A 25,682-nucleotide genomic window follows, 5' to 3' on the forward strand; every position below is an offset into this window, starting at 1 on the left:
TCAATTTTTAAGTGCTCTAAATTAAAACAAAGAAATTGGATTCTAGTTGGTTTTTGTTTTGTTGGGGTTTTTTTGTTTTTTCTTTTTTGGTACTGGGAATCAAACCCAGGATGTTGCACTTGCTAAGCAAGCACTTTGCCACTGAGCTACTTTCCAGCCCTGGATTCTTGGCCTTAAATCTATAATCACTGAAAGCTGGACATGGTGACACATGCCTATAATCCTAGCACTTAAGAGACAGAGACAGAGGCCTCTGCCTCTAAACAAAAGAATGAGTGTGTGAGTGAATGAATGAATAAATGAGGGTTGAGGATGTAGCTTAGTTGGAAAGTGTTTGCCTCACATATGTGAGGCTCTGAGTTCTATTCCAGTACCACCACCCCTACACCCACATACGCCATATGCACTCACACATGTTCGCGCGCGCGCGCGCGCGCACACACACACACACACACACACACACACACACACACACCTGCCAATGAGTTAGCTATAATATACTGATGCTTGGGAAGGAGGTGTGGTGGTAAGTACTAACGGTATGATTTTCTAGAAAGATGAACAATTCTTGGAAACTTTTTCTTTTCTTTTTTTTTTTTTTTTGTCGGTTGTGGGGCCTGAACTCTGGCCCTGGGCACTGTCCCTCAGCTTTTCAGCTCAAGGCTAGCACTCTACCCCTTGAGCCACAGTACCACTTCTAGTTTTTTCTGCTTATGTGGTACTGAGGAATCGAACCCAGGGCCTCATGCATGCGAGACAAGCACTCTACCACTGAGCCACCTTCCCAGCCCTTTGGGAACTTTCTGAACAAAGCAAATCATCATCCCATAATTTACACTGAAATGGCATTCCTGGAAAAGTCAGTGCAAGTTCAAATTGTAATCCCCTCTTCCCCCAAAAAAGTCCCAAAGCTGGGGACTGGTGGTTCACACTTGTCATCCTAGCCATTCAGGAGGCTGAGATATAAGGGTTGTAGTTTGAAGCCAGCGTAGGCATGAAAGTCTCTGAGACTCTTATCACCTGTTAACTACTAAAAAGTTGGAAGTGGAGTTGTGGCTCAAGTGGTAGAGTGCTAGCCTTGAGCAAAGAAGCTCAGGGACAGCGCCCAGGCCCTGAGTATAAGCCCCAGGACCAGTACACACACACACACTTATGTTGGAGTTAGTTCAAGTTCAGGTAACTATAAATAAGGTCTTTAAGACATGTCATGCAGGACATTGGGACCATAAAGACTTTGAGAAAATTCACCGTACAGGACTTTGCTGTACTTGTGGAGACAAATGTCTCAGACCTGTCTCTTCCCCTCTCCCCTACTCTTCCTCTAATTCCAGAAGTGGTTCTCAATTATTGCAATAGTAACTCTTGTTTGGGCAGAAGTAGTAGCTTGGGGCCCTGAGTTGAATCCCTAGCACCACAATAAACTTGAATTCCAAGTTTAACCTGGAGGTGGTTAAAGGAAAACAAGGCAGTTACTAAGTTTGGCTGGACCCAGTTAAAACTTTTTTTTTTTTTTTTTTGATCTCTGATACTGCTTTCTTCACCACAGGTGCTGGCTGGGGCTGCAGGCCTGAGGTGCCCGCTCAGCCTTCTGAGGGTTAGGCCCGGCAGCCTCCCTGTGGAGATTGGGGGGGCGGGGGCAATTAAATCTTTATGAAGAAAAAAGAGAAGCATTGGGAGAAGAGTATAAAAATGATGCACTCAAAAAGCTGATCAACAAAAACATGTATATATACACAATGAAATTCTACGCCTCCATCAGAAAGAATGACATTGCCCCATTTGTTAGGAAATGGAAAGACTTGGAAAAAATTGTATTAAGTGAAGTAAGCCAGGCCCAAAGAAACATAGGTCCCATGATTTCCCTTATTTGCAATAACTAGTATATGTCTGAGACAAGCAGAAACGGTCAGATAAGTTGATGTTAGACAAAATGAACCCCAAGATAAGGACTCAAATGTTTTTTCTTTCTTGCTATTGTTTCTAACATATTTATAAGATGATTTCTTTGCTGCTTTGTATGTCCCTCCCCCACGGTATAACCCCTGTTTTCACTGTATTTGATGTTGGTATAATTTGGGGAGGGGAAGGGAAAAAAACAAATTGTTTAAATAGGGATACAGGTGGACTCATTGCAACAATGAGATGTACAAGATGTTATGTTGAAAAACAAACTTTACAACTTTGGCGCTGGGGGTGGGGGGAATGGGAAGGGATGGTAAGGGGAAACAAAGGAGGAGGCAACAATGCTTGGTAAGAAATGTACTCATAGCTGGGCGCTGGTGCCTCACGCCTGTAATCCTAGCTACTCAGGAGGCTGAGATCTGAGGATCGCGGTTCAAAGCCAGCCCGGGCAGGAGAGACCGTGAGACTCCTATCTTCAATAAACCACCAGAAAGCCGGAAGTGGCACTGTGGCTCAAGTGGTAGAGCGCTAGCCTTGAGCTGAAGAGCTGAGGGACAGCGACCAGGCCCAGAGTTCAGGCCCCACAACCGGACCCAAAAAATAAAAAAATAAAAAAAAATAAAGGCAGTATGAACATTTTCCCAGAGAGGTAAAAATCCTTCAACATAATGTTAATGGCTGTAGAACGTGCCAATCTAAATGGATAACATCATTTCCCTCCCATCTGTCCTCTGTTGGTGGGCATTGAGGTTGCTTTTAGTTTTCTCTGTTAACAATGCACCAAAGAACAACCTGTGGCCATTCTCACAAAGGGAAGGGATAGAATGGGCTAGATAAAATGGTCTAACCTGATTGCTTTTCATAAGCAAAGTCTTTTCTGTTTCTACTTACAACCTCTCAGGCCCCAGTCGTGGGGCCTGAACTCTGGGCCTGGGCGCTGCACCTCAGCTCTTCAGCTCAAGGCTAGTGCTCTATCATTTGAACCACAGCAGCACTTCCGGCTTTTTTCTTTTTGCTTAAGTGGTGCTGAGGAATGGAACCCAGGGCCTCAGGCATGCAAGGCAAGCACTCTACCACTGAGCCAACTTCCCAGCCCCAACTTCTCCTTTTTTAATCTGTATGTGGACACAGAAGTCTTCTGCATTTCTGAAACCCTGTAAATCAAAACAGAGAGAAGCCAGAGCTCATCCAAGGCAGATGCACTGCAGGTTCTGGTCTCTATCTCCAAGTGGCCTCTTTCTGGCAGTTCTAGATTTCCACAGGTCCACATTTCCTTAGTAGGAGTGAAAAGATTCCACCAGTAGTGTGGACTGCCACAGGAAATAACTGTGGGCACCTTGTAGAGGTATTTGGAGTCACCCTCACTGTAGGATCAAGCCTGGGGAGATGTCTTCATGCCCCTTGCTCTTGCTGTGGAGAGTGGAGGCTTTAGCCAGATTAGAAACAGATGTTAAAGAGCAATCATGCTCAAACAAGTTTGGAATGAAGTGAGGCATAAAGAAATGAATGAAAGTAAAGTGAAAAAGTTCACATTAAAAAGTGAACTTTGACATTATAGAAATATTGCCAAGTAAGTTGAAATATCAGCTATTGAGAGAAATCATATTATCAGCATGTCTTCTCCAAACCATTGCCCAAGCACCAGATGGGAATTTTCTCTATTTCATTGGGTCCCTAAATAACCCAAAGTCCTCTAGAAGTACATGATGGTTGGTCTTGGTGGAATTTTTATCCAGTTCTCAGAGGCTCTCATCAAGCCAAGCTAGTGAGGCATGCCCAGGAAACTCCCTGGGAACAGTGTCAGAACAGCAACAGGGTCACATGTGCCTCAGTTTCCCTGGTTGTTTTTCACTTGGGCATTAACCTGGGTTATTTTTTTTTCTTTATCACAGTATGCAACTGATTATTACGTGGTGAACCGCACCAACAACTTTGGAAATGTGACCCGTGAGAAGGTAAAGTTCTTTATAAAGTTTCTTGTGAAGAAATAGTGTATAAAGTGTACAATGTTCCTTATGTAAGGGACATATGTGATAAATCTTTTCTTAGTAGAGTCAACACCTTCATAGTTTGAATGGACTATTCTAAGCCTGTGAATTAGATTTGCTTCTGTAGTTGTTTGTCACTATGGCCAAATGCCAATACAGCCACCACAGCCACCAAATCTTCAGAGAATATTTAAAATATTTTCTAATACCTTTTCTACTATCCTAGAATATAACTAATAGGTGTTGCAATTCACCCCATACACAGATAACTTTTTAAAAATCAAAGTAATAAATAATAAAACAATCCATATTTTACTATGTAAATGCACAATTATATTAAAAGCTATACCAAGTTTTCAGGTATTTGTATAGACTTGAAACAAATAAATTTTGATTTCAAATCAGTGAGATTGAGCTGGACATAGTATTGTATACCTATAATTCCAGCTACGTGGGAGGCTGAGGCACAAGAGTCACTAGAGTGTAAGGATTCAGGTCAACCTGGGCAATATAGCAAGACTGTCTCTAAAAATATAAAATAAATGTTGGCATTTTCCCCTTTTGGGGGGATTTTGAATTGCATGCTAAGTAGCCAGTTTTGAATCTGTGCATAGAATCACCCTGACCATCCCTGCTAGGACTCCAGGTTGACATCAGGCTTTGTAGAGTGTACACAGGCCCTTTGGACTTGGCTATTAGCACTTTGTCTTGGTGATACATTTTCTAAAATGGCAAATCACATACAGTGAAGTTCACAACAAAATAGATGTTTCTTTTCTTGTGTTTAACATCAATTTGATATTCTTGGAACATGCAATATATATGAAAACATTGCATTAAAAAGCTATTTATGTGTAAAATGAAGTCAACACTCTCCTTTGACATGTCATTTGAACCCTGGGACAGCCTGCACTTGTGGGACTTATCCCCATTGTAAATGATTCTAGCTGACGGTCTTCTGAGGATGATCATGACCATTCAAAGCCAAGAGCAATGCTGCAGAAATGCTGGAACACAGCTTATCCCTGCAATACCTTTGGAGTTTGGCATCATGACTTCTCCTAGCTGCCCTGATTCCCCCACTGCAATGCTGCTATCCCCTTGTCCTCGCTGTAAACTTAGCTAGGACTGCAAGAAGACCAGCCGCAGGAGGAGCAGTGCATCTTCACTGCTTTCAGGCTGTAAGATTACATAAAGACATAGCAGGAGTAATCCTTGTCCCAGGGATGGAGTGAGAAGTGGAGCCCAGAGGCCCTAGGACACATGGAAAGGCCCCTGCCCCATGGCTCTCTTCCAAGCTTACTTTGATCCCAAGTAATAACTTGCTGTAGGTACACAACTCCTACCTAGGCTTTCATTCAATCATTAATTCAGTAAACTGATTTATTTGGCAGCCACTATATATAAGGCAAAGTTCTGCTCTTGCAGAACTCCTAATGGAGGGAATGAGTGGTATAGGTATTGGGAACAGAATATGCATACAAAGCACAGCTTAGGACGCAGCTCTGGTTGTAGCTCTCTTAGCTTATGGTCAATGTCAAGGTTCTAAGTGTATTGCAGTGCAGCACACCTTGTTCTAAACCCACCTGCCACCAGCTTTCTCTACAGAAAGGAATATTTTCATTGGAGAAATTACCGGTATTGCCTCAAGTCAGAAAGTCATTTCCTTTTCTGGAAAAGCCTAATCTTAAACACCATACCTTAGAATTGCAGACTTCTAAAACTAACTTTTGCTCAGTACATAAGTTTTCTGATTGCATCGATTCTTAAGTGTCAATTCCAGTTAGGACACAGAACATAGATCAAGAGGAAAAAACAAACATGTAAAAAGTAGATGCTGATGGCTCATGCCCAAAATCTTAACTATTCATGAGGAGACTGTGGTTCAAAAATAGACTGGGCAAAAAAAGTCCATAAGACTCCATCTCTAAAATAGCAGAAAAAAGCTGGGTTGGAGGTATAACTCAAGTAATAGAGTACCAGCTGTGAGCAAGCAAGCTGAGCAAGCTCAAGGTCCTAAAATTCAAACTGCACTACTGACAAAATAAAATGTTAGTGGACAAACCTGTGTGTTAGCCATACACCCCATAGAATCCTGTTGACTTTTACTAGTGACCTTCCTTAAAAGCTAGCAGTAGAGGAAGCATTAAAATCCAGTCTAATGTCTCCATAGTTAATTAACCCCTACAGCTTTAATAGACCAAGTCTTGGGAGAAAATAATGCTGTTTAGAAGTCTTATTGTCTATAGGTTTATCATAATGTTAGAGAAGAACAAACTCCAGATAAAGCAAGCATAGACTGAATTCTAACCCAATATCCATAACAAAATAGCAGCTAATTCTTTTTTTTATTTTTCATTTTCCAGGGATAGTCTGAGTACTTAATGTATAAGTGCAATCAGTCATCATAACAAATATTTGTTAGCTACTTTTTTATTCCCATTTAATAAATGGGGAACTGAGGCAGAGAGATTAAGAAACTTACCTCATGTAGCTAGAAGTAGTGGGAGTCAGGCTCCAAATATTCTTCCTCTATAAGTAATGTAGGTATGACTGGTAATTTCTATATCAATAGAAACAAAATCTGTGTAGTTGGTAAATCACCATCCTGTATTTCATCTTTTCTATTAGATTTGAAATTTCTCATAATAAAAGCTAAAAGAAAAATGAAAAAGGAACCAGTATTTACTGTGTATTTGAATTCTAAGTCCTTGGTATAATTCATGTTCATTGTACCTTTTGCTTGGAAGTCTCCAGTTAGTTTGGAAACTAGCAAAGTCCCTAGACAGCATGTATGTACTAATTTTGAGTGCCCATTTACCAGACACCAGGCCAGGCCCCAGCCTTAATGATAGGGGCTGAAAGGGACAAGAGATCCTCAGGGATTTTCCAGCCCAGGCTGTGTGGTAGGTCTGTCACTAGAGTGAAGAGGTACTTCTGCCCTCTCCCCAGCTCACACATGTACCTCTCACCCAGGACAAAGGAGCTCAAACCCTAAAGAAAAAGGTCGACTTTAAAACCAACCTGTTGAGAGCTACTGAGTCCAACTCACTTTCTCTTATAGATGGAGAACCTAAAGGAAGAGAAGTTAATATGCAAGCCAGAACTAGAACTTGGATCAATGGCAAACTACTTTCTGCTTTACTATGCTGAATCCGTTTCCTTTTCAGGTACCCATCAGCACTGAGATTGAAGGGATGAACATTTTAGGATTGGTCCTTTTTGCCCTGATGCTTGGGGTGGCCCTAAAGAAGCTAGGCTCTGAGGGAGAAGAGCTCATCCGTTTCTTCAATTCCTTCAATGAGGCAACAATGGTGCTGGTGTCGTGGATCATGTGGTGAGTGTCTGTCTCCCTGCTTCCTCCTTTCCCTCACATTTCCCCTGATGTCCTGGAAAGGACCTGTCTGCCATTCTAGGTTACCTGGGGTAGGAGCCACCTGGCCCAGTGTTCTGGATGTTATTGGCACCAGTCTCAGTAGAGGAGGTGATGGAGGTGGAGGCATGTCTTCTCTTGTCTAGGACCTCAGAGAATTAGATACAACAGTTTCCAGCCCTCCTTGGCGTCCACATTGACCCACTGTCAGCACATATTATATGGGCTACCCAGATCATTTTATAAAGCAATGAATTCCTTGTGCTATCGGCTGCATAAACTAAGGTTCATGTATCCTAAAATGATTGGAGGTTCCTCACTATATCATTTCACAACATCAAGGACAACCCATCTCCACCCAGCCAGAAGGAATAACTTGTGATGTCTTGTAGGTAAGCTTTGATTTCCTTAATGTTCCTTTGCACAATAGCAGTGAAAAGATGATTACTCAATATAAACCACTAGATTAATTGCTGGCAAAGAAAAAAAGGTAAAAATGTGACCAGTTCCCTCAAAGCAATTCCAGTGCTCATCCTGTGTAAGCTTTGCATGGTATTTCACCCATACCAGACCTCTGTGGCTTTTAGCTGATAACCATTTGTTATTAAGAATTAGCTGATGTTTTCATGCACAGAGTATTTGCTCACTGTCAACCCTTGAAGATCCCAGAACTTTGTTCTTTCCAATGGCATTGAGTGCCAGCTGGATTGATGTTAAAAATTTGAAACTAAGTGAGAGGCCAAATCGACACTTTCCTCATGGCATTCCTCTTGCTCAATCTGATATTCCAGAGCTTCATTCTTGTACTGTAAACATGCCACTTCACAGGACTCTTGATGAGCTGGGCTAAGAACTGGTATTTTTGAAGAGGAGAAAGCTATTTCATCAGATAGAAAGTTCTTTTTTTAGTTTGTTTTTTTTTTCAGTATAAAATCCTCCCAAAGTGTGGATTAAAAAAAACCTTATTACAAATGAGGGAGACCATGCAGAGTATGTTTCTTTGGGGCTGGCTTACTTTCCTAATATAACTTTTTCCAAGTCTCCATTTCCTTACAAATGGGGCAATGCCATTTTTTCTGATGGAAACATAGAATTCCATTGTGTATATATTCCACATTTTTTGATCCATTCCATATCTTCGCTATGGTAAATAATACTGCAATGAATATGGTTGTGCTGGTAGCTTTAGTATGGACTTGTTTGTGGTCATTTGGGTAAATGCCTAGGAGTGGGGTACATATGACCATATAAAATGATGCTTATTGAAATAAACGCCAAGAAATGGAAATAAGAGGGGTTTTTTAAGTGTGCTATTTGCAGTTCTTTTTCTTTTTTCCTTTTGTTTATTCCCTATTATCACTTTTTATTTCTGTACCCTTTGTCTTGTATTTAGGGAAGGGAAGGGTAACCACAGAAATGGTGGGACGAAGGGTGAAACTCACTAGACACTGTTTAAAATGAACTTTACATCTTGGGGGAAGGAGAGTTGGGAGACAGGAGAGGGAGAAAATGAGGGAGGCAGTAACACTTAAAAATAATGTACCCGCTGGACTGGGAAGGTGGCTCGGTGGTAGAGTGCTTGCCTTGCATGCATGAGGCCCTGGGTTCCATTCCTCAGCACCACATAAGCAGAAAGAGCTGGAAGTGGTGCTGTGGCTCAAGTGGTAGAGTGCTAGCCTTGAGCTGAAGAGCTGAGGGACAGCACCCAGTCCCAGAGCTCAGGCCTCATGACTGGCAAAAAATAAATAAATAATGTACCCATGCCTGTAATCCTAGCTACTCAGGAGGCTGAGATCTGAGGATCACGGTTCAAAACCAGCCCGGGCAGGAAAGTCCCTGAGACTCTTATCTCCAATAAACCACTAGAAAACTGGAAATGGCACTGTGGCTCAAGCGGTAGAGCACTCACCTTGAGCTGAAGAGCTGAGGGACTGCTCCCAAGCCCAGAGTTCAAGCCCCACGACCGCCGACCCCCCCCCAAAAAAAAATAGTGTACTCACTAACTTACTTATGCAACTGTAATCCCTCTGTTCATCAACTTTACAATAAAATAAACTTTATGCAAGAAAGTAGTACTCCCTGGTTAGAGCATCTGTTTTCAATCCCAAAATCAATTTAGTGTTCAGTCTGATGTCCTGGTTAGTTACATCAACAGGAAGGCAGATATCTGACTGCGATGGGAGATCATTGTCCAGAAAGTACACAGGACACAGAATTAGAGGGTTTTGTTGGGTGGGTGAGTGGTTTTTGAGACAGGGGCTCACTATGATCTTGAACTCAGAAGAATCCACCACCACACCTCCAAAGTGCTGGGATTATAGATATGTGCCAACACATTCTGCCTAAAATTGGAGTTTTAAATGCCTTCACATTTAAAAAACCTCAACCAGGTTTGGGAGAATTTTCAATAATAGTAGCTCTTTTTTTCCTCCAAATACACACATTGAAACCAAAGATCTCAGAATGTGGATGCAGGACGACCATGAGTTTGAGATCAGCCTGGGCTACATAGCAAGATTTTGTCTTTAAAAAAAAAAAAATTAGCGCGCCTGACTATTCACTGAACTCACTAAAAAAGACCAAATATGGAAAAATGGAAAATGTATATGAATAATGGAAAATTTGGAAAATGGAAAAGGTATATGAGTAGGCAATTCATAGAAGAAGAGACTTGTGTAAGCAGTAAGCATATTAAGAACTGCCCAACCTCACTAGAAATCAGAGGAATGAGCATTGGGTTTTTACCAGGTACTGATAAGGGTAAGGAAAAGTGCTTTTGACATTTTGGGCTGACCATTCTTTATTGTGAAGGGCTGTTGTGTGTGTGGGAGGCCAAGTTGGTGGGGAAGGGGTAGCATCCTGCCTCCACCTAGACGCCACTAGCAGCAGGCCGCCATAGTTATGATGTAACAGCCAAAGCTGTTCTCAAGGTACCTGCGGGAGTTCCCTGGGGTCAAATCTTCCCTGGTGAACTGGTACAGGAGGACTATGTTCCTCTACACCACAGGTGGGGATGAGAACTGGAGCAGCCACTCTGAGTCAGCAGTACCCACTAAAATTTAAGTGTGCACACACCCCTGCCTCCCCCCTCCCTGCACTTCTTCTTGGTATCCCCTGTCCGAGGACATAGGTATGTGGACACAGAGGGATATGTTTGCAATGGTGTTTATAATGATAAGTAGCTGGAATCAATTTAAATGACACCATTAACACAACAATAGCAAAACAACCTACAGTATTCTACAGGTTATTCATTCTGAAGAAATATCTTTAAGTAATAAGGTAAGGATAGAAACAACCCAAAAGTTCATCAGTGGATGGATGGCTAAAAGGTATATGGAATATATAAAATGGAGTATTATTGAGCCTTAAAAAAGAATGAAATTCTTACATGTGGATGAACCCCAAAGACATCATACTAAGTGAAATAAGCCATCACAAAAGGGATAATATATGATTCTACTTTTGCATATCTAGAACAGTCAAATTTGTAGATAAACAGAAAGTTGACAGTAGTTATAAAGCACAAGCTGATAAAAGAAAATTAGGGCGAGAGTTCTAGTTAATAGGTAGAGTTTCTAGGTGATAAAAATGTTCTGAAGCCAATGGCTCACACCTGTAATCTTTACTACTCAGGATGCTGAGATCTGACAATTGCAGTGTGAAGCCAACTCAGGTAGGAAAGACTATAAGACTCTATCTCTAACCACCAAAAAGCCAGAAGTGGAGCTGTGGCTCAAAGTGATACAGTGCCTGCGTTCAGTGAAAAAGCTAAGAAACAGCACCCCAGCTCCAAATTCAAGCCCCAGTTATGAGGCACAAAAGAAAGAGAAAAGAAAGGAGGTGGTTCTGGAGAAAGGAGTGATGCAGGCCATTTAGCAGTGAACTGAATACCTCAGTGACTGAAGTGTTCAATGTTATGTACATTTCACCATAGTAATGGAAGGAATGGTGTAGATTTCTAGGCACTGATAGGAAAAGATCTCAAAAGTGTGATCAGGGTGAGAAATGTAGATTTTTTTGGTGTGTGTGTGAAAATACCATACAGAGGGGTTACAATTACACGGGCAAGGTAATGAGTACATTTCTTATCAAGAATTGTTGCCTCCTCCTTTGTTTCCCCTTACCCTCCCTTCTCATCTACCCCCCTCTCCCCCACCACAAACATAGAATTAAAATGCATTCTACATACATAAATGCTTAAAAAGTATAAGTAGATGTAAGCAGAGGAGTAGTTGATGTCCAAAGAGGAATTTGGTCGTGTTTATAATGTTTGAAGTTTTGAAGAGAGAATGTATTTTTATGTATGGTGATGAGATTTGAAATTAATAATACCACTTAGAAGATGTCCAGGAAGAATCCTTAAGAAGCCAGTGACATTGGCTTTCTCCTCTGGGAGCTTGGGGGACAGATGTGAGAAAGATTTCATACTATTTACTCTGTTGTACCCCCTTGAAATTTATAAACTTTTTCCTGAGTTGACATTAAATTCTGAACAACTGACTTTTGTTCTCTGTAGCTCCCGTAAGTCATTCCTTCCTCTTCTGCCTTTAAAAAAAATCTTCACGTTCTAGCAGTGCTCCCAGAGAGTCTTTGTTAATGACTTTTTCCCACGGGATCATGTTTTCTAAACCACAAAGAATGTAAAACTTCACACAAGTCCCAGCTTTGTATCACAATTCTGTGAAACAGATGTTAGTCTTTCCTGTTTCTAAGTTCCCAAAACAAGGCTGAGCAGAACTGAAAGTCCAGTTCACAAATCTCAGAGCTTTTGATCTTGGGTCCCTTGCCTTTCTGGGAGCTCATGTGCATGGTAGAATCTATCATCGGATACACTGGTAGCGTTAGGTGTTCTGGTACATGCCTATAATCCCACCATTCAGGAGGGTGGAGCAGGAAGATGGGCTACATAGAAAGACCCTGCCTCAAACTAACCAACCAACAAACAAAAACAACCCATGTGTCCAAGGGAAGTAGTACCCTTAGTACTTTATTTCACTCAGTCTCATGACTGATAAAATGGGGATGTTTGACTCCAGTCCTTCTCTGTGCTCAGGATTATCCTAGAGTGAGGTGATGGCCTAATTGAAAGTCCTTGTATTCTGTGTCAGGAAGGGCCGGTATCCATCTCCCAGCCTCTCCTCACCGACCTGACCAGTAGTACCTTGTGCTTCTACCCTAGGTATGTCCCTGTGGGCATTATGTTCCTGGTTGGAAGCAAGATTGTGGAAATGAAGGACATTGTCGTGTTAGTGACCAGCCTTGGGAAATACATCTTTGCATCCATATTGGGCCACATTATTCATGGAGGAATTATTCTGCCACTAGTTTATTTTGCTTTCACACGCAAAAACCCATTCAAATTCCTCCTGGGCCTCCTCACACCATTTGCGACAGCATTTGCTACCTGCTCCAGGTGAGTGGGCTTGGGGTGGCCTTGGCTGCTCTGAGCCACATCGGTATAGAACCAGGCAGCCTAGTGGCAGGTGCACTACCAGGCTTTAGTTGGGGAGCATTTTGCCCTGAGGCTACATTGGATCTTGAGAAATTTAGAACAGGTAAATCAACAACATCTAAATCCAGAAAGTCAAATTGTGAATAATTTGGGAATTCATAAAGCCTCCTGTTACACTAGAAACTTTGAAACAATTATGGGTTTCCCCATATTTTAAGGAAAAATAGGAACTCAAATGCTGCTAACCCCTCAGTCCCAGAGTCTGAGAAGAGGCTACTCTGAGGGTTGACGGTGTTTTATTTTTCCATTTCTAGTTCAGCAACCCTGCCTTCTATGATAAAGTGCATTGAAGAAAACAATGGTGTGGACAAGAGGATCAGCAGGTTCATTCTCCCCATTGGGGCCACTGTGAACATGGATGGAGCAGCCATTTTCCAGTGTGTGGCTGCAGTGTTCATCGCCCAGCTCAACAACTTTGAGCTGAATGCAGGACAGATTTTCACAATTCTGTAAGCTTGGCATTCTTTCCCTCATCTTTAGGCCTGGCTCAAAACCTGAGGTTCCTCCCTTCCTTTCTTGCTTGTTTTAGTTTTTAAATAGGGTCTTGCTTTTTTTTTTTTTTGTCTTAAGATGTCCAGATGTGAGATACTCCTGTTTATACTTCTTGCATAGCTGAGATAACAGGAGCAAACTACCCTGCCCAGTGTATTGGTTGAGTCTAACTCAGCTCTCCCAATCTCAGAATCTTAGTAGCTTGGATTACTGCACCTGGCTTGTGATTTCCTTTGAAAAACCAATCTCACCACAATTCTGGGTCTCATTTGTAAATGCAGACAGTGTGCATTCATTACCATCATCCCTTCTTATCTTGGGGGCATTGATTCCAGGAGCTCCCTGTCCTCCCATTCTGAAGTCCCTTATACATTTGCATATAAGCTACTCACATTTTCCCATGTCCTCTAAGTCCTCTCTAGATTATCTGTAACACCTGCTATAGTTAAATGATATGTAAATAGTTGTGACACTGCATTCTTAGGGCACAAAGACAAGAGGGGAAAGTCTGTACATGTTCAGTTAAGGCACATTTTTAAAATATTTTTTACCCATCGTTGGTTGAATCTGAGGATCTGGTGGGATGACTGTATGTGGGAGGGTACAGTCTGTCTCCTGAGCCCCTAGAATCGATGGTAGAGTAGTTTTCATTTCTAAGCCTGGCTGCATGTCTCTGTGCTCCCTCTGCCCCAGTTGTGCTCTGTGAGAGTGCCTGACATTGCTTTGCCATCCCCTAGCGTGACGGCCACGGCATCCAGCGTTGGAGCAGCAGGTGTGCCAGCTGGAGGGGTCCTCACTATCGCCATCATCCTGGAGGCCATCGGGCTGCCCACTCATGACCTCTCTCTGATCCTTGCTGTGGACTGGATTGTGTGAGTAGAAGGTTCTGAGGACACTGAGAAAGAAAGTCTTACTGAGTTCCTTAGGTGCTTGACACTCTGCTAAGCCTGGGGCATGAGGACAAACTTAAAACACCTCTGCCTTGTGAAGGAGCCTAGACTGAGCTGGCAGGGCCAGATTTGTAGACAGGAAACATTAAGCAATATGGAGGTCAAGTGTCTGTGAACATTCATGAGTGATGATGAGGTACTGTTACTGAAAACTTGCCAGGGTCAAGGCCCTCATCCTAGACGCAGGGGTGAAAGGCCTATGATTGTTGGCTGCACGGAATCCTAAGTAATCAGAGCAGTGATCACTTGAAAGTGGTTGTCCCTACCCTGGCTATGTCTGAAGGATGATTTCTGTACAAGGAGAGAATGAGCCCTGCTAATGGGAATGACTGGGGCTCAAGCTCAGGAGAAGCAAAGTTAGGCAAAGAGGTGATCCAGACCAACAGCTCCAGGCCTCCTGGGATGGTGCAGAAGAGTTTCTAGATGCTGATTCCTTGAGTCTTGTGATACATTTGCAGGTATAAATAACACCCATATATAGGGAAGACCACCTGAAGTAGTGATGTTCACACAGCAGACCATATAGGTACAAGATAAGCCCTGGAACACAGCACCTGGACTCAAGTCCTAGCTTTTCTATGCAGTAGCTATATAATGTGAACTCTTCTGTGTTGTGTTCTGCTGGGCCCAGGGCCCAGGGCCCGGACAGAGAGGAGAGCATTCAATAACTATTTAGCAAAGAAGGCATTCCTGTGGGGCTAGTCACAACCAGACAGGAGAGAACCTGAACCAAGGTGCCTGGCACTAGGCTTTTGGGTAAAGTTTGTTTATCGACATAACGTCTTGTACATCTCATTGTTGCAATGGGTGGACCTGTATCCAAAGGGACTACTCCGAATCCTGAGGGCCCCTTAGAGAAATAAGGGTGAAGTATCCCATAGAGACTCCTATTGTCCAGACACCTTATCAGAGGGAACTCTGTCCCTAAGCTGGCAGCTTAGACCGGATCAGAGCTGTATTATATGCTTATGTCTTTCCTACCCCTCATGTCCCGTGTGTGTGGAGTGCTTAGCTGGGAGGGAAATAGGGTCCCCGTGGCTACCCAGAGCCTCCAGTCTCACTGCAATGGCTTCAGCCCTCTGGCATTCTTTAGGAAGAGTTCATTATCTCCCTTTTCTTTTAAAAGACACAGTACAGCTGGGTACCAGTGGCTCAACCTATGAGGAGGCTGAGATCTGAGGATCACAGTTCAAAGGCAGTCCAGGGAAGGAAAATCCATGAAACTCTATCCCCAATTAACCACAAAACACCAGATGTGGAGTTGTGGCTTACATGGTAGAATAGTAAGTAGCCTTGAGAACAAAGGCTCAGGGACAGCACTCAGGCCCAGAAAAAAAAAAAAAAAAAGCATAGTACTATCTCTAAGCTCTAGGGACAGGAGTGGCCATTGGGCTAACTTGCAGCAAGAAAACTTCTGGAAAGGCTTTCTGTGAGGTGATGCTTTTCCAGAGCCATAGAATGAATGCATGGGAGATTAGTGTCATGGAGTGAAGCATGGCCAAAATGAGAATGCCAAGGGGAAGAGAGCTGGATGCCAAACCACATCTACTTTCTTCTCCAGTTACATACAATATGATATGATGATGTTCACTGGCATAGAGAAACGCCACAAAGAACTCTCAGAGTTGTGGAATATGCATTAGCTTGTCTTCTTCCTTCAAATTTTCTATCAACAAAGGTCTAGTGTGTGTGCATATGCATATGCACATATATGTATGCGCATATACTCATATGTGACCCATACTGGAGCTTGAACTCTGGGCCTGAGAGCTATCCCTTAGCTTTTTCTGCTCAAGGGTAGTGCCACATCTCCACTTTTTGCTCTCTGGTGGTTAACTGGAGGTAAAAGTCTCATAGACTTCCCTGCCTGGGCTGGCTTCAAACTATGATCCTCAGATCTCAGTCTCCTGAGTAGCTAGGATTACAGGCATGACCCACTGGCACCAGGCTTCTACTTTTTTAAATCTTTAAGTGGTTGTACAAAGGAGTTGCCATTTCACAAAAAAATTATGCACGCAATTTATCTTGATCACTGTCACCCTTTTTCCTCACGCATCCCTCCCCTACCCATTCTTTCCCTCACTCTTCTTAATTTTGTAGGTTATACATTGGATTCTCGTATGCACCACTTTTACATATTTTTATGAGAGTAGAAGATTGTTCAAAGAAAATCAGTTTAGGGCAAGTCTCTTAGTGACATGCCTTCCAGGAAACAAAATCCCTCCAGTCACAACTTCCCCATGGCCATCGCCTGAGACAAAGCCTTGCTCCTCCCAGCTCTTTTCCTGATGGCCTTGAACATGACACCTACCGCTTTCTTTCCCTGCCAGGGACAGGACCACCACCGTGGTGAATGTAGAGGGGGATGCCCTGGGAGCCGGCATCCTCCACCACCTGAATCAGAAGGCAATGAAGAAGGACGAGCAGGAGCTGAGAGAAGTGAAGGTAGAAGCCATCCCCAATTGCAAGGCTGAGGAGGAGACGTCGCCTCTGGTGACACACCAGAACCCCGCTGGCCCTGGAGCCAGTGCCCCAGAACTGGAATCCAAAGAGTCAGTGCTGTGAAGGAGCTGGGCCGAGGGCCCGGTTGGCCAGCCCACTTAGACATGGGCACAGCCTTCGTGGACTTTGCGTCTCCTGAGCAATTCTGTGGCCCAGTCACCAGTTTAATGATGACTTTTCAGCCCAGGCGTTGGGCTCCCTAGTGGGAACTGGTGACCAAGGACCAGGACACTCTGACATTTGGCTTCTTCCATGTCCACGCATAGCTGTGGATGCCCCAAGGCTCTGTGTGGAAATACCTCCTTGAGCTGCCCACTTGGAAGGATTCTGGGCTGGTGGGAGTCTGTGGGTGGAGATGGAGAAAACACACATGTATTCTCCATTGCCCCAGCAGCTCTGCATCAGGTGCTTTCTGGGCAAACCCTGGGGATTTTCGTTCACCTGTCCTATTGTCTCCCAAAAAGTAGTCATTGGAGAAATTACCAAATTCTCATCCTTGGCTGGAATTTGCTGAGCTGGGACTCGGGTATTTAAAGGATTGTATTCCAGCTAAATGTTTGTGGCTTCTAGAGGACCAGAAGTGCTGCCAATGTCTTTAGAAATACTCTGGTTGGCATCAGCACAGCTGGGTCTACAGTCAGGAGCATTAAGTAAACCATTTAAGTTCTGAGGTCCAGAGGGGATTGCTCACTTGGGAAAGATACACACTGTTGTCCTCATTCCCTTCCCAGTCCTGGAGTACTTGTGTACTTCTGGGCCCTGGACTCTGTTAACATTTCACCTTTATGTCTAACCACTAGGATTTGGCCAGAGGACCACATCTTCTGGGGAGAGATGATGAGGTTACATGACCTATGTGGGTGTATGAATCTATTATAATTTGATGAGAATCCTTAAAACACATGCTAAAACAAAATTACAAAAACAACCCTTCCAAAAGGAACCCATGTACTAAATATGGTGCCCCATTCCCAGACTCCTGAGCTTTAGCTGATTTCCATCAATGTGGACTTCTTTCATTAAGAAGTTTATTAATGAAATGGTCCACATGCCTCCAGCACCAGGCAGCCCAGTGTTAGTCTAGTGGGGGGGGGGGAAGCCTTTAGAACTTGAAATCTGCTATTTACTTAGTGAGGCTGTTGATAACATTTACGGTATGACCTGCAGCAAGTCCTGTGCCGATGTCACCTGCCTCTTACCTACCTCAGAGAGATCTGGTGAGGCAAACTGCAAATCTGTGAGAAGGACAACCTTACCAGGCACTTCTTTTTTTTTTTTTAAATTCAGTACTGAGGTTTGAATTCAGGGCTTCACATAACTAGACAGGTATTCTACCACCTTGAGCTACACCTTCCAGCCCTATTATTTTGTGCTGATTATTTTTGAGTTGTCTTGCTTTCTTTCCAAATGCTGGCCTGGCCTGGGATCTGACTACTGTAGGCTTCTTGTCATAGCTAGGATGACAGGCATGTACCACTGCATCCAACTAGCTATCTGTTGAAAAGGGGTCTTGCAAGCTTTTCTGCCCTCCTGGCAGAACTGCTAGACCATGAACCTCCACCCTCCTGATCTCAGCCTCCAAAGTAGCTAGAGTTACAGATGTGAGCTACTGGCACCCAGCTTGTTATGTGCTTATCTTTATGTAAGTGGCGGCTTTGTCCGTGGAGGATGCCTTGTAGTAAGAGCAGCTTTCCTGAATGGGGCTCTGTTCTCTTTATGAATCAGAACTCATTGGGCCATTCATTCTTTATGAATCATTTGATAGCATCCAATACACCCTCTTCCTTACCTTCCATCACATCTCTATGTATCCGACTTTGCTGTGACCCCCAGGTCCAAGCACTATTTTTGCCACACAGCCCACATAGGCTATTAAAGTCCACAGTGCACCATCTCATTCATTTTCTTATTATCCCTGTTGTATGTCACCTGGCCCTACAGACAGAGGAAACACCTTTAGGATGTGTGTGCCGATGGGTGAGACCTTTTTTTTAAAAAAAAAAAAGGTATGGTTATTGTAAAGGTGGTATAAAGAAGGCAGAGACCATTTTTAAATGTGGGGAGAAGGGCTGTGCCTGAGTTGAAAGGGGTGAGGATGAGCCATAAGGCCCAGAGCTGACCTGGCTGTGGGAGGACCCAGCTCTTCTAGCCAGCTAAATCCTATTCCAGTATCCTGTGAGGCCTGAGGGCCAGGAGCTTAACAGAACCTTCTACCACTGGCCAGAGCTTAAGCAAATACCTTAAAGAGTAGACAATCACATTGTTGCATACCAACTGCAAATAGACACTGACTTATTTTTCAGACTTTGCTAACTTTTTTTCTTCCATGTATATATATGTATACATAAAATAACGTATATATTCACATACATGTAAGTATGTGTATGCAGTTTCACCTCTAATCCAAACAAGCTTAAGTTTGGATAGAGGAGGACTAAACTACAAGCAGTATGTCTTTAGTATTCTGATTTTTCCATTTCTAAATATGAATTTTACAAAGCTTGGAATTCAGAGCTGGCAATGAGACCCACTGGTTGAACTCTTGTATCCCAACCAGTGGCCTGTATTAAAGGAAGTGCTGCTGTGGTCCAGAGAAGGGTACTTCAGTGTGGCTGGAAGAGGGAAAAGGTGCCATGTCTCCCTGTTTCTCAGTCCACATAGATGTCAGTAGACCTAGGGTTCTGACTGGGAACAATTGTGCTGCAATTGTCTGAAATGTTTCCCCTGTCATTCTGTAACATTTTTCATAAACATTGTCCCTCTCTGATGTTTTGTACATATGACACTTGCCTTAAAATGTAGCACAGTCCTCAAAGGAGAATATAATATTTCTATGGGGACCTGCCTGTCCTTGACTCCTGTCTTGTGGTGGAAGAGCGCTGACTCAATAGAGCTATTGCTCTCCGAAGGGATGGCCTAAAGTGACTGAGTTGAGTTTTTCTTGCTCTTTCCAACCAGCATGAGCCCCTGAGGCAGGGCTGTCTCACTCAGGTGGGTGAAACTTCTTGGGGCCTGAGTCACCAAGTTATCTGTACCCTCTACCCCCAGCTAGTGAACATCAAGCTACCCATATCCTTCCCACTCCTCATTAACAAAACTCTTGAAAAAAGTATGGTTTTGACATATACATCCATAAAATTAGGGCTTGTCAGAACAGATAAGTTGACAGGCCTTAACTGAGTCCTATGGTAAGCCAAGCACAAAGCAGAAGTAATGAAGAAAGCCCAGAGGCCATAGAATTACTGGGAAAGTCCCTGCAGGTGGGCAGTTGCTCATGCTTCTATCATAGTCACTACCATAGCTATTCTCTTTTGTAATCTTGTTTTCAATGACACTACATTCCACCCCAATTAGGGAGTCTAGAGCCTCTTAGGATAGGATTATTCTGCAAGCTCATACTGGAAGCTGCAGTTTTTAGACCCTGGGGTTTTGAAGAAGCTGATCCTTGTTCTGACGTGGACATTTCCAGCTCTTTATACCACGTAGAACTGGTTTTTGTTTCTGGCTAACGCATACAAGATAGGAGAATTTGCACAGCTGGAGCTGATGACAAAAAACTCTGGATTTTTTCCCCTGGAGGATGGTTGGATTCTCCCATATGGAGTGTTTGGAGGCAGGACTAGTACTCAGTGAGTCAGTTTTTCAAGGACAGCAAGTCCACTTGTTCAAGCTACCTCCATGCAAGTGACTAGATTAGGAAGAGCACAGGTCTGTTGGGTCAGAAGCCTGCTCAAAAGAACTTTCAGTTAATTCCACGAACAGTATGAATCCTGTGGCCAGGAGGAGCATGGACTGTGGATTCCAGTCCCATCTCTGCCACTTACTTATGTGTGACCTTTATCTCTCCATGCCCTAGCCTCTTCCAGCTAAAATATAATTGGCAATGCCATAGGCTCTTGTGAGAATGAAGCAAGTTCATAGATGTTACGTATTCAGAAAAGCACCTGGCATGTGGACTGTGCTGTGCCACAGTTGGCTCTTAAACCAGACACAGTAGCTAGAAAGGTTTCTGACCAGCCTGAATCCTTTTTGGCCTGAGCCCAACAAGTATTACAAGTGTGTTTGAGCCTTTTACCCCTGGAGAGACAGAGAGGAAGATTTGTCTCAACTTGTGGGCCTCTGCTCATCTGTGCCTGCATGTATAGGAATATGTCTGTTGCTTAACACTGTGTTCGAAAAAGCAACTCAACAGTGGCCTGGGGGGCCCCTGTAGGAGATGCACTGGATGTCCTTGCTTCATAAAAAGTTTTCCACTCACAACTGCCTCTCTTCCAAGTGCCAATCCAGGCTGCAGACCCCTCCAGCCACACACTATCTTCCACAAGGGGACTTAACTCTCTTGTTCTGTGCTCGGTCCTTAGCCATCACTCAGAGAAGATTGAAGATGTGGGTGGGTGTCAGGTTCTGTCTGCCTGCCAACCTTACAGTCCTGACTGGCAGGTCTTTGGCTTGGGACTCTCAGTGAGTGAAGGGGCACATAAGAAGGGAAATATTAAATCCCTCCTGCTCCAAAATGGAAGGGGAAGCATGATATTGGAGATTGTCTCTGATCCCAGCAAAAAGTGCAGCCAGCCAGGACCTTAGCCACAAGAACACAGAAGTGACGTGAGGAGGCCCATGATGTCCTTGACAGAGACTGACCATCTCCCTAGAGAAGACTTGAATAATCACAAATGCTCTGGGTAAGCAAATTCCATTCTTTTGAACGTGAGGGCAACTTGGTCTACTCCCATATGTGAAGGAAATTCTCCCCTCTTCCCACACCAGGACAAAAGAAAATAAACCCTTTAAAGTTCACCCCTCACTTGCCTTGCTAAATTGGAGATCAGATATTCTCACATAAATTCTTTACCATTCCAGAGTATCTAGCCCCCTCTTCGGGTTCAGATGTAGTAAGCGGCCTTACAAAGCTTTGCTAAGGAGTCTGACCTGACTGACAAGCCCCTTCTGAACTCAGACTGTTAAAGTAAGGAAGCAGTTATGTATTAATGGGAAGCAAAAGCCAGGAGAGAGAAGTAATGTGTTCCTTAAGGAAATCATCCTCAGGAGACTGTTTCATTCAAAGTGACAATGACCCTGCATTTGTTTCCTGATTCACACAGGGTAGCCAGGAGTTAACTACACCTGTATTCTGCCTGGAGGCCACATATCTCAGGAAAAGTTGGAAGATCCAGCCAAACTTTAAAGAAAAGTTTAGTGTCAAAAGACTTCAAAAATTGGCCTTTTGCTGAAGCACATAGAATTGATGAAGGTCTATGGATCTATAGCATGTGCTAAGTTAAGTATGGTCTGGCCAGGTGCCAGTAGCTCATATATGCCTCATGCCTGTAATCTTAGTTACTCAGGTGATTGAGATCTGAGGATCCAAGTTCAAAGCCAGCCTGGACAGAAAAGATCATGAACCTCTTATCTCTAATTAGCCACCAAATAGCTGGCAGTGGAGCTATGGATCCAGTGGTCGAGCACCAGACTTGAGTAAAAAAGCTAAGGGTAAGTGCTTAGGCCCTGAGGTCAAGCCCCCAGAATTGGAATGAGCAACAACAAAAGGGAAGTATGGTCTGAACCAGGAAACTGATTCTGCTAACATTAGTGGAGTGGCCATGCTAAGTAGCTGCAAGGGGCACAACTGCGCCACATTCTATATGAATGGCATGCCCAGGAGTTGAGCAGTACACCACCTTTATGGTTGTAAGTGACAGCCCTGGACTCTGGAGGTGAGCAGCAGTTAAAAGGTCTAACTTACATTCAAACAAAGCATGTTGAGTTTGTCTGCCCTGTGAAACTGGTAAGGTTTTCGACTTGTTAAGGGTATATAGTAATGTGTCTCAGAGGCAAAAATGTTGTGATCAAGAGGACCTTCCTAGCTAGTCAGCTTCTCTTCTCGTGTGAAGTGGTGTGACAAAGCACCCAGGTTTGTTGTCAGGCACTTTGTGGCATCTGATATACTATGTGGCGGGGGAGGGAGCATGTGCGCGTGCACGTGCGCCTGCCTGTATGTAGTGCTATCTTGCTTACTCATGAATCACTTCACAGGAGGTCAGTATCCATTTTGCGGGGGAAGGGGGTGGTACTGGAGTTTGAACCCAGTGTCTCATACATGATCAGCTTGCTTAGTTATCTGGCATTCTACCACTTGTGCCATACCTCCAACCTAACTTTTCACTGGTTATTTGGGACTTTTCTGCCCAGGCTGACTCTGACATGATTCTCTTCCAGATCTTAACCTCTGGAATAGCTAAGTACTAGGATAACAGGCATGATTCACCACTACTGGACATATTGAGAGAATTCAGGAAGTTTATTGAAGAGGTTGTTCTGGGGAGGTTCTTAGGCCTTTATCAAAAGCCAACAACTTGGAAGCCACGTGGGTGTGCCATCTTGGAAGAAGGTTGTGTGTGTCCAGTCAAGCCTTCAGACAACTACAACTTCAGGAGTCGCCCTACTACAGTTTATCACAGCAGGAGAGAAACAAGACTGTGCAATCAGTATAGAAATAGAGGTGGTTTTTATAACCTTCTTACTATTCCCAGCATAAAGAGTGAGTAAATATAAAGCTGTATTCTTTTCTTGAATTAAAATTGGACTTTTTTTTTTTTTTGGTTCCAGTCGTGGGGCCTAAATTCTGGGCCTGGCGCTGTCCCTCAGCTCTTCAGCTCAAGGCTAGCACTCTACCACTTGAGCCACAGCACCTCACTTCCGTTTTTTTTTCCTTTTTGCTTATGTGGTTCTGAGGAATCGAACCCAGGGCCTCATGCATGCGAGGCAAGTGCTCTACCACTGAGCCACCTTCCCAGCCCTTAAAATTGGACATTTTTGTGACTTGAGCAGGGTTTTCTCTCATCCAGTTATATACAAACTGATTATAGATTTTGGGTTTTCCTTTGCAGAAGGTAAAGTTCTTTTTATTGTAGCAGTCAAAATTGAGTAGGTCTTTGAAATAATGAGCTTCTTCCTAGAGAATGTATATTTCTAATTCCAAAATCCAATGTGTGGAGTTTTTTATTTGTTAATAGTACTGGAGTTTGAGCTGAGGGCTTCATCCTTACTAGGCAGGTGCTCTACTGCTCAGCTACAACTTCAGTTCTGTTTTACACAGAATGGAAGCTTTGAGATAGGGTCTTATTCCCTCCCAGGTGTAAGCCTGGACCGCAGTCTGCCTGTTCCAGGCTTCTCATCGTCACAGGGGTGACAGGCATGTGCCGCCCTGTCTAGTTTCCCTCTGTTGACCTAGTCATAGACTTTTTTGCCCAGGCTGGCCTCAAACTGATATCTTCCGGATCTTGTCCTCTCAAATAGCAAAGATTACAAGAGGGAGCTTATGGGTACTCTGTGTTCAAGCATGTTTTTATTTTTTATTTATTTATTTTTTGGGTCTGGTCATGGGGCCTGAACTCTGGTCCTGGGCGCTGTCCCTCAGCTCTTCAGCTCAAGGCTAGTGCTCTACCACTTGAGCCACAGCGCCACTTCCGGCTTTTTTCTTTTTGCTTATGTGGTGCTGAGGAGTCGAACCCAGGGTCTCATGCATACAAGGCAAGCGCTCTACCACTGAGCCAACTTCCCAGCCCCAAGAATGTTTTTAAATACTAGTAGAGGACAACAAATTTATCATTTCATAATGCATTATTAATGTTCCATTTAAACACCAAGCTAATTTCTCTGTTCGCAAAGAGTACCTGGCAAGGCTTCCAAGTTCCAGGAAAAGATACACCTGCTCTCTTGGGCTGGCTGAATCCTTAAACAGTTTATGTCACATTCTTCTGACATAATATGCACACAATGAGTGCCAAGTGGACAAGATGAGCATGGACAGAGGAGCCCCACTCACATAGACACAGCCATGGAAGGGATGCTGTCAAATGGCTAAAATCTAATGGCAGAAATGGCTCGATGGTTTTCTGTTATCAGTGTTGTTCTCAACAAGATGAACCTTTTTCTACAAAATGAGGTGTCAAGACTGTCAGGACATTGTTGAGTCTTAGGATAACAATATATATTCACCAACATGCTAGGTTCTCTCTAACTACACAGACCATGGACCACACAGCACCAGTGGTCATTTGGCAGGCCTCTTCCTCAACCATTGCTAGCTGAGAAGCTGTCCAGGGAGCCCTGATCCAAGCACTTTCCAGGTCACTGATGGGCACAGAAAACAGTAAGTGGCTAAGATACTTTTCCAGAAACTCAGCTCTCCATCAGATTCCAAACCAAGCTGCTTTTGAGAATGAGTCAGTGACAAGAGCTTGCCTTCTTTTAGAAAGTCTGTGGCCTGGCAAGACCACAAGCAATTTCCCCTGGGTCCTCACAGTCACATTTTAAATATGGAAGCCATATGAAGTTAGAAATCAATTGAGAAGTTTAAAGAGCTTTAAGAGACTTAGTAACAGTACCATCAATCCTTATTTCTATGTTTTATGGCACAGACTTCATGCAAACTCCCTTTTCTTTCCCAACAGACAACTTGGTAGGGGGCCAACTTCACACTAGCTGTGTCCTTGGGTTGCTCCCTTCACTTCATCAGCCTTGGTTTCCTCATCTTACTTTGAGGGGGTTGGACTAGATGGTCCATGAATTCTAAGTCTCTTCTCCTCAACTCATGGAATGTAAAAGAAAATCAGAAAGCAAGACTTTCCAAGAGGAAAAGGAGAGCAGAAATTAAAGTCTAGAATAGCCTTTTATTTTTTTTTTATTTTTTTTTTATTTTTTTTTTTGTATTCTAACAAAGACATCACCATTCTTTTTTTTTTTGTTCTGATATTTTTTTTTAATTTTTTATTGTAAAGATACTATACAGAGGGTTACAGTTACATGAGTGAGGTAATGAATACACTTCCTCTTGAACATTGTTAGCCCCTCCATTGTTTTCCCCCTACCATCCCCTCCCTCCCTCCCTTCCCCCGAAGTTCTTTTTTTTCTTGATTGTGATTAAGTGATTACATAATTTCTAAGTCACAAGTTCATTC

General features: G+C 43.4%; 1 protein-coding gene across 1 annotated transcript; it reads left to right on the plus strand.

The window, feature by feature from the left end:
• The first annotated feature begins 3,799 nt into the window (after nucleotides 1-3,799).
• Nucleotides 3,800-17,995, plus strand: Slc1a4 (solute carrier family 1 (glutamate/neutral amino acid transporter), member 4). Its single transcript, XM_013022482.1, has 6 exons — nucleotides 3,800-3,857; nucleotides 7,061-7,227; nucleotides 12,446-12,679; nucleotides 13,033-13,227; nucleotides 14,008-14,142; nucleotides 16,551-17,995. Exons 2-6 carry the CDS (start codon nucleotides 7,088-7,090, stop codon nucleotides 16,783-16,785), a joined length of 939 nt encoding a protein of 312 aa, XP_012877936.1. The 5' UTR covers nucleotides 3,800-3,857; nucleotides 7,061-7,087; the 3' UTR covers nucleotides 16,786-17,995.
• The last annotated feature ends 7,687 nt before the right edge of the window (nucleotides 17,996-25,682 follow it).

Source organism: Dipodomys ordii, unplaced genomic scaffold, assembly GCF_000151885.1.
Source record: "Dipodomys ordii isolate 6190 unplaced genomic scaffold, Dord_2.0 Scaffold63, whole genome shotgun sequence".
NCBI classification, from domain to species: domain Eukaryota; kingdom Metazoa; phylum Chordata; class Mammalia; order Rodentia; family Heteromyidae; genus Dipodomys; species Dipodomys ordii.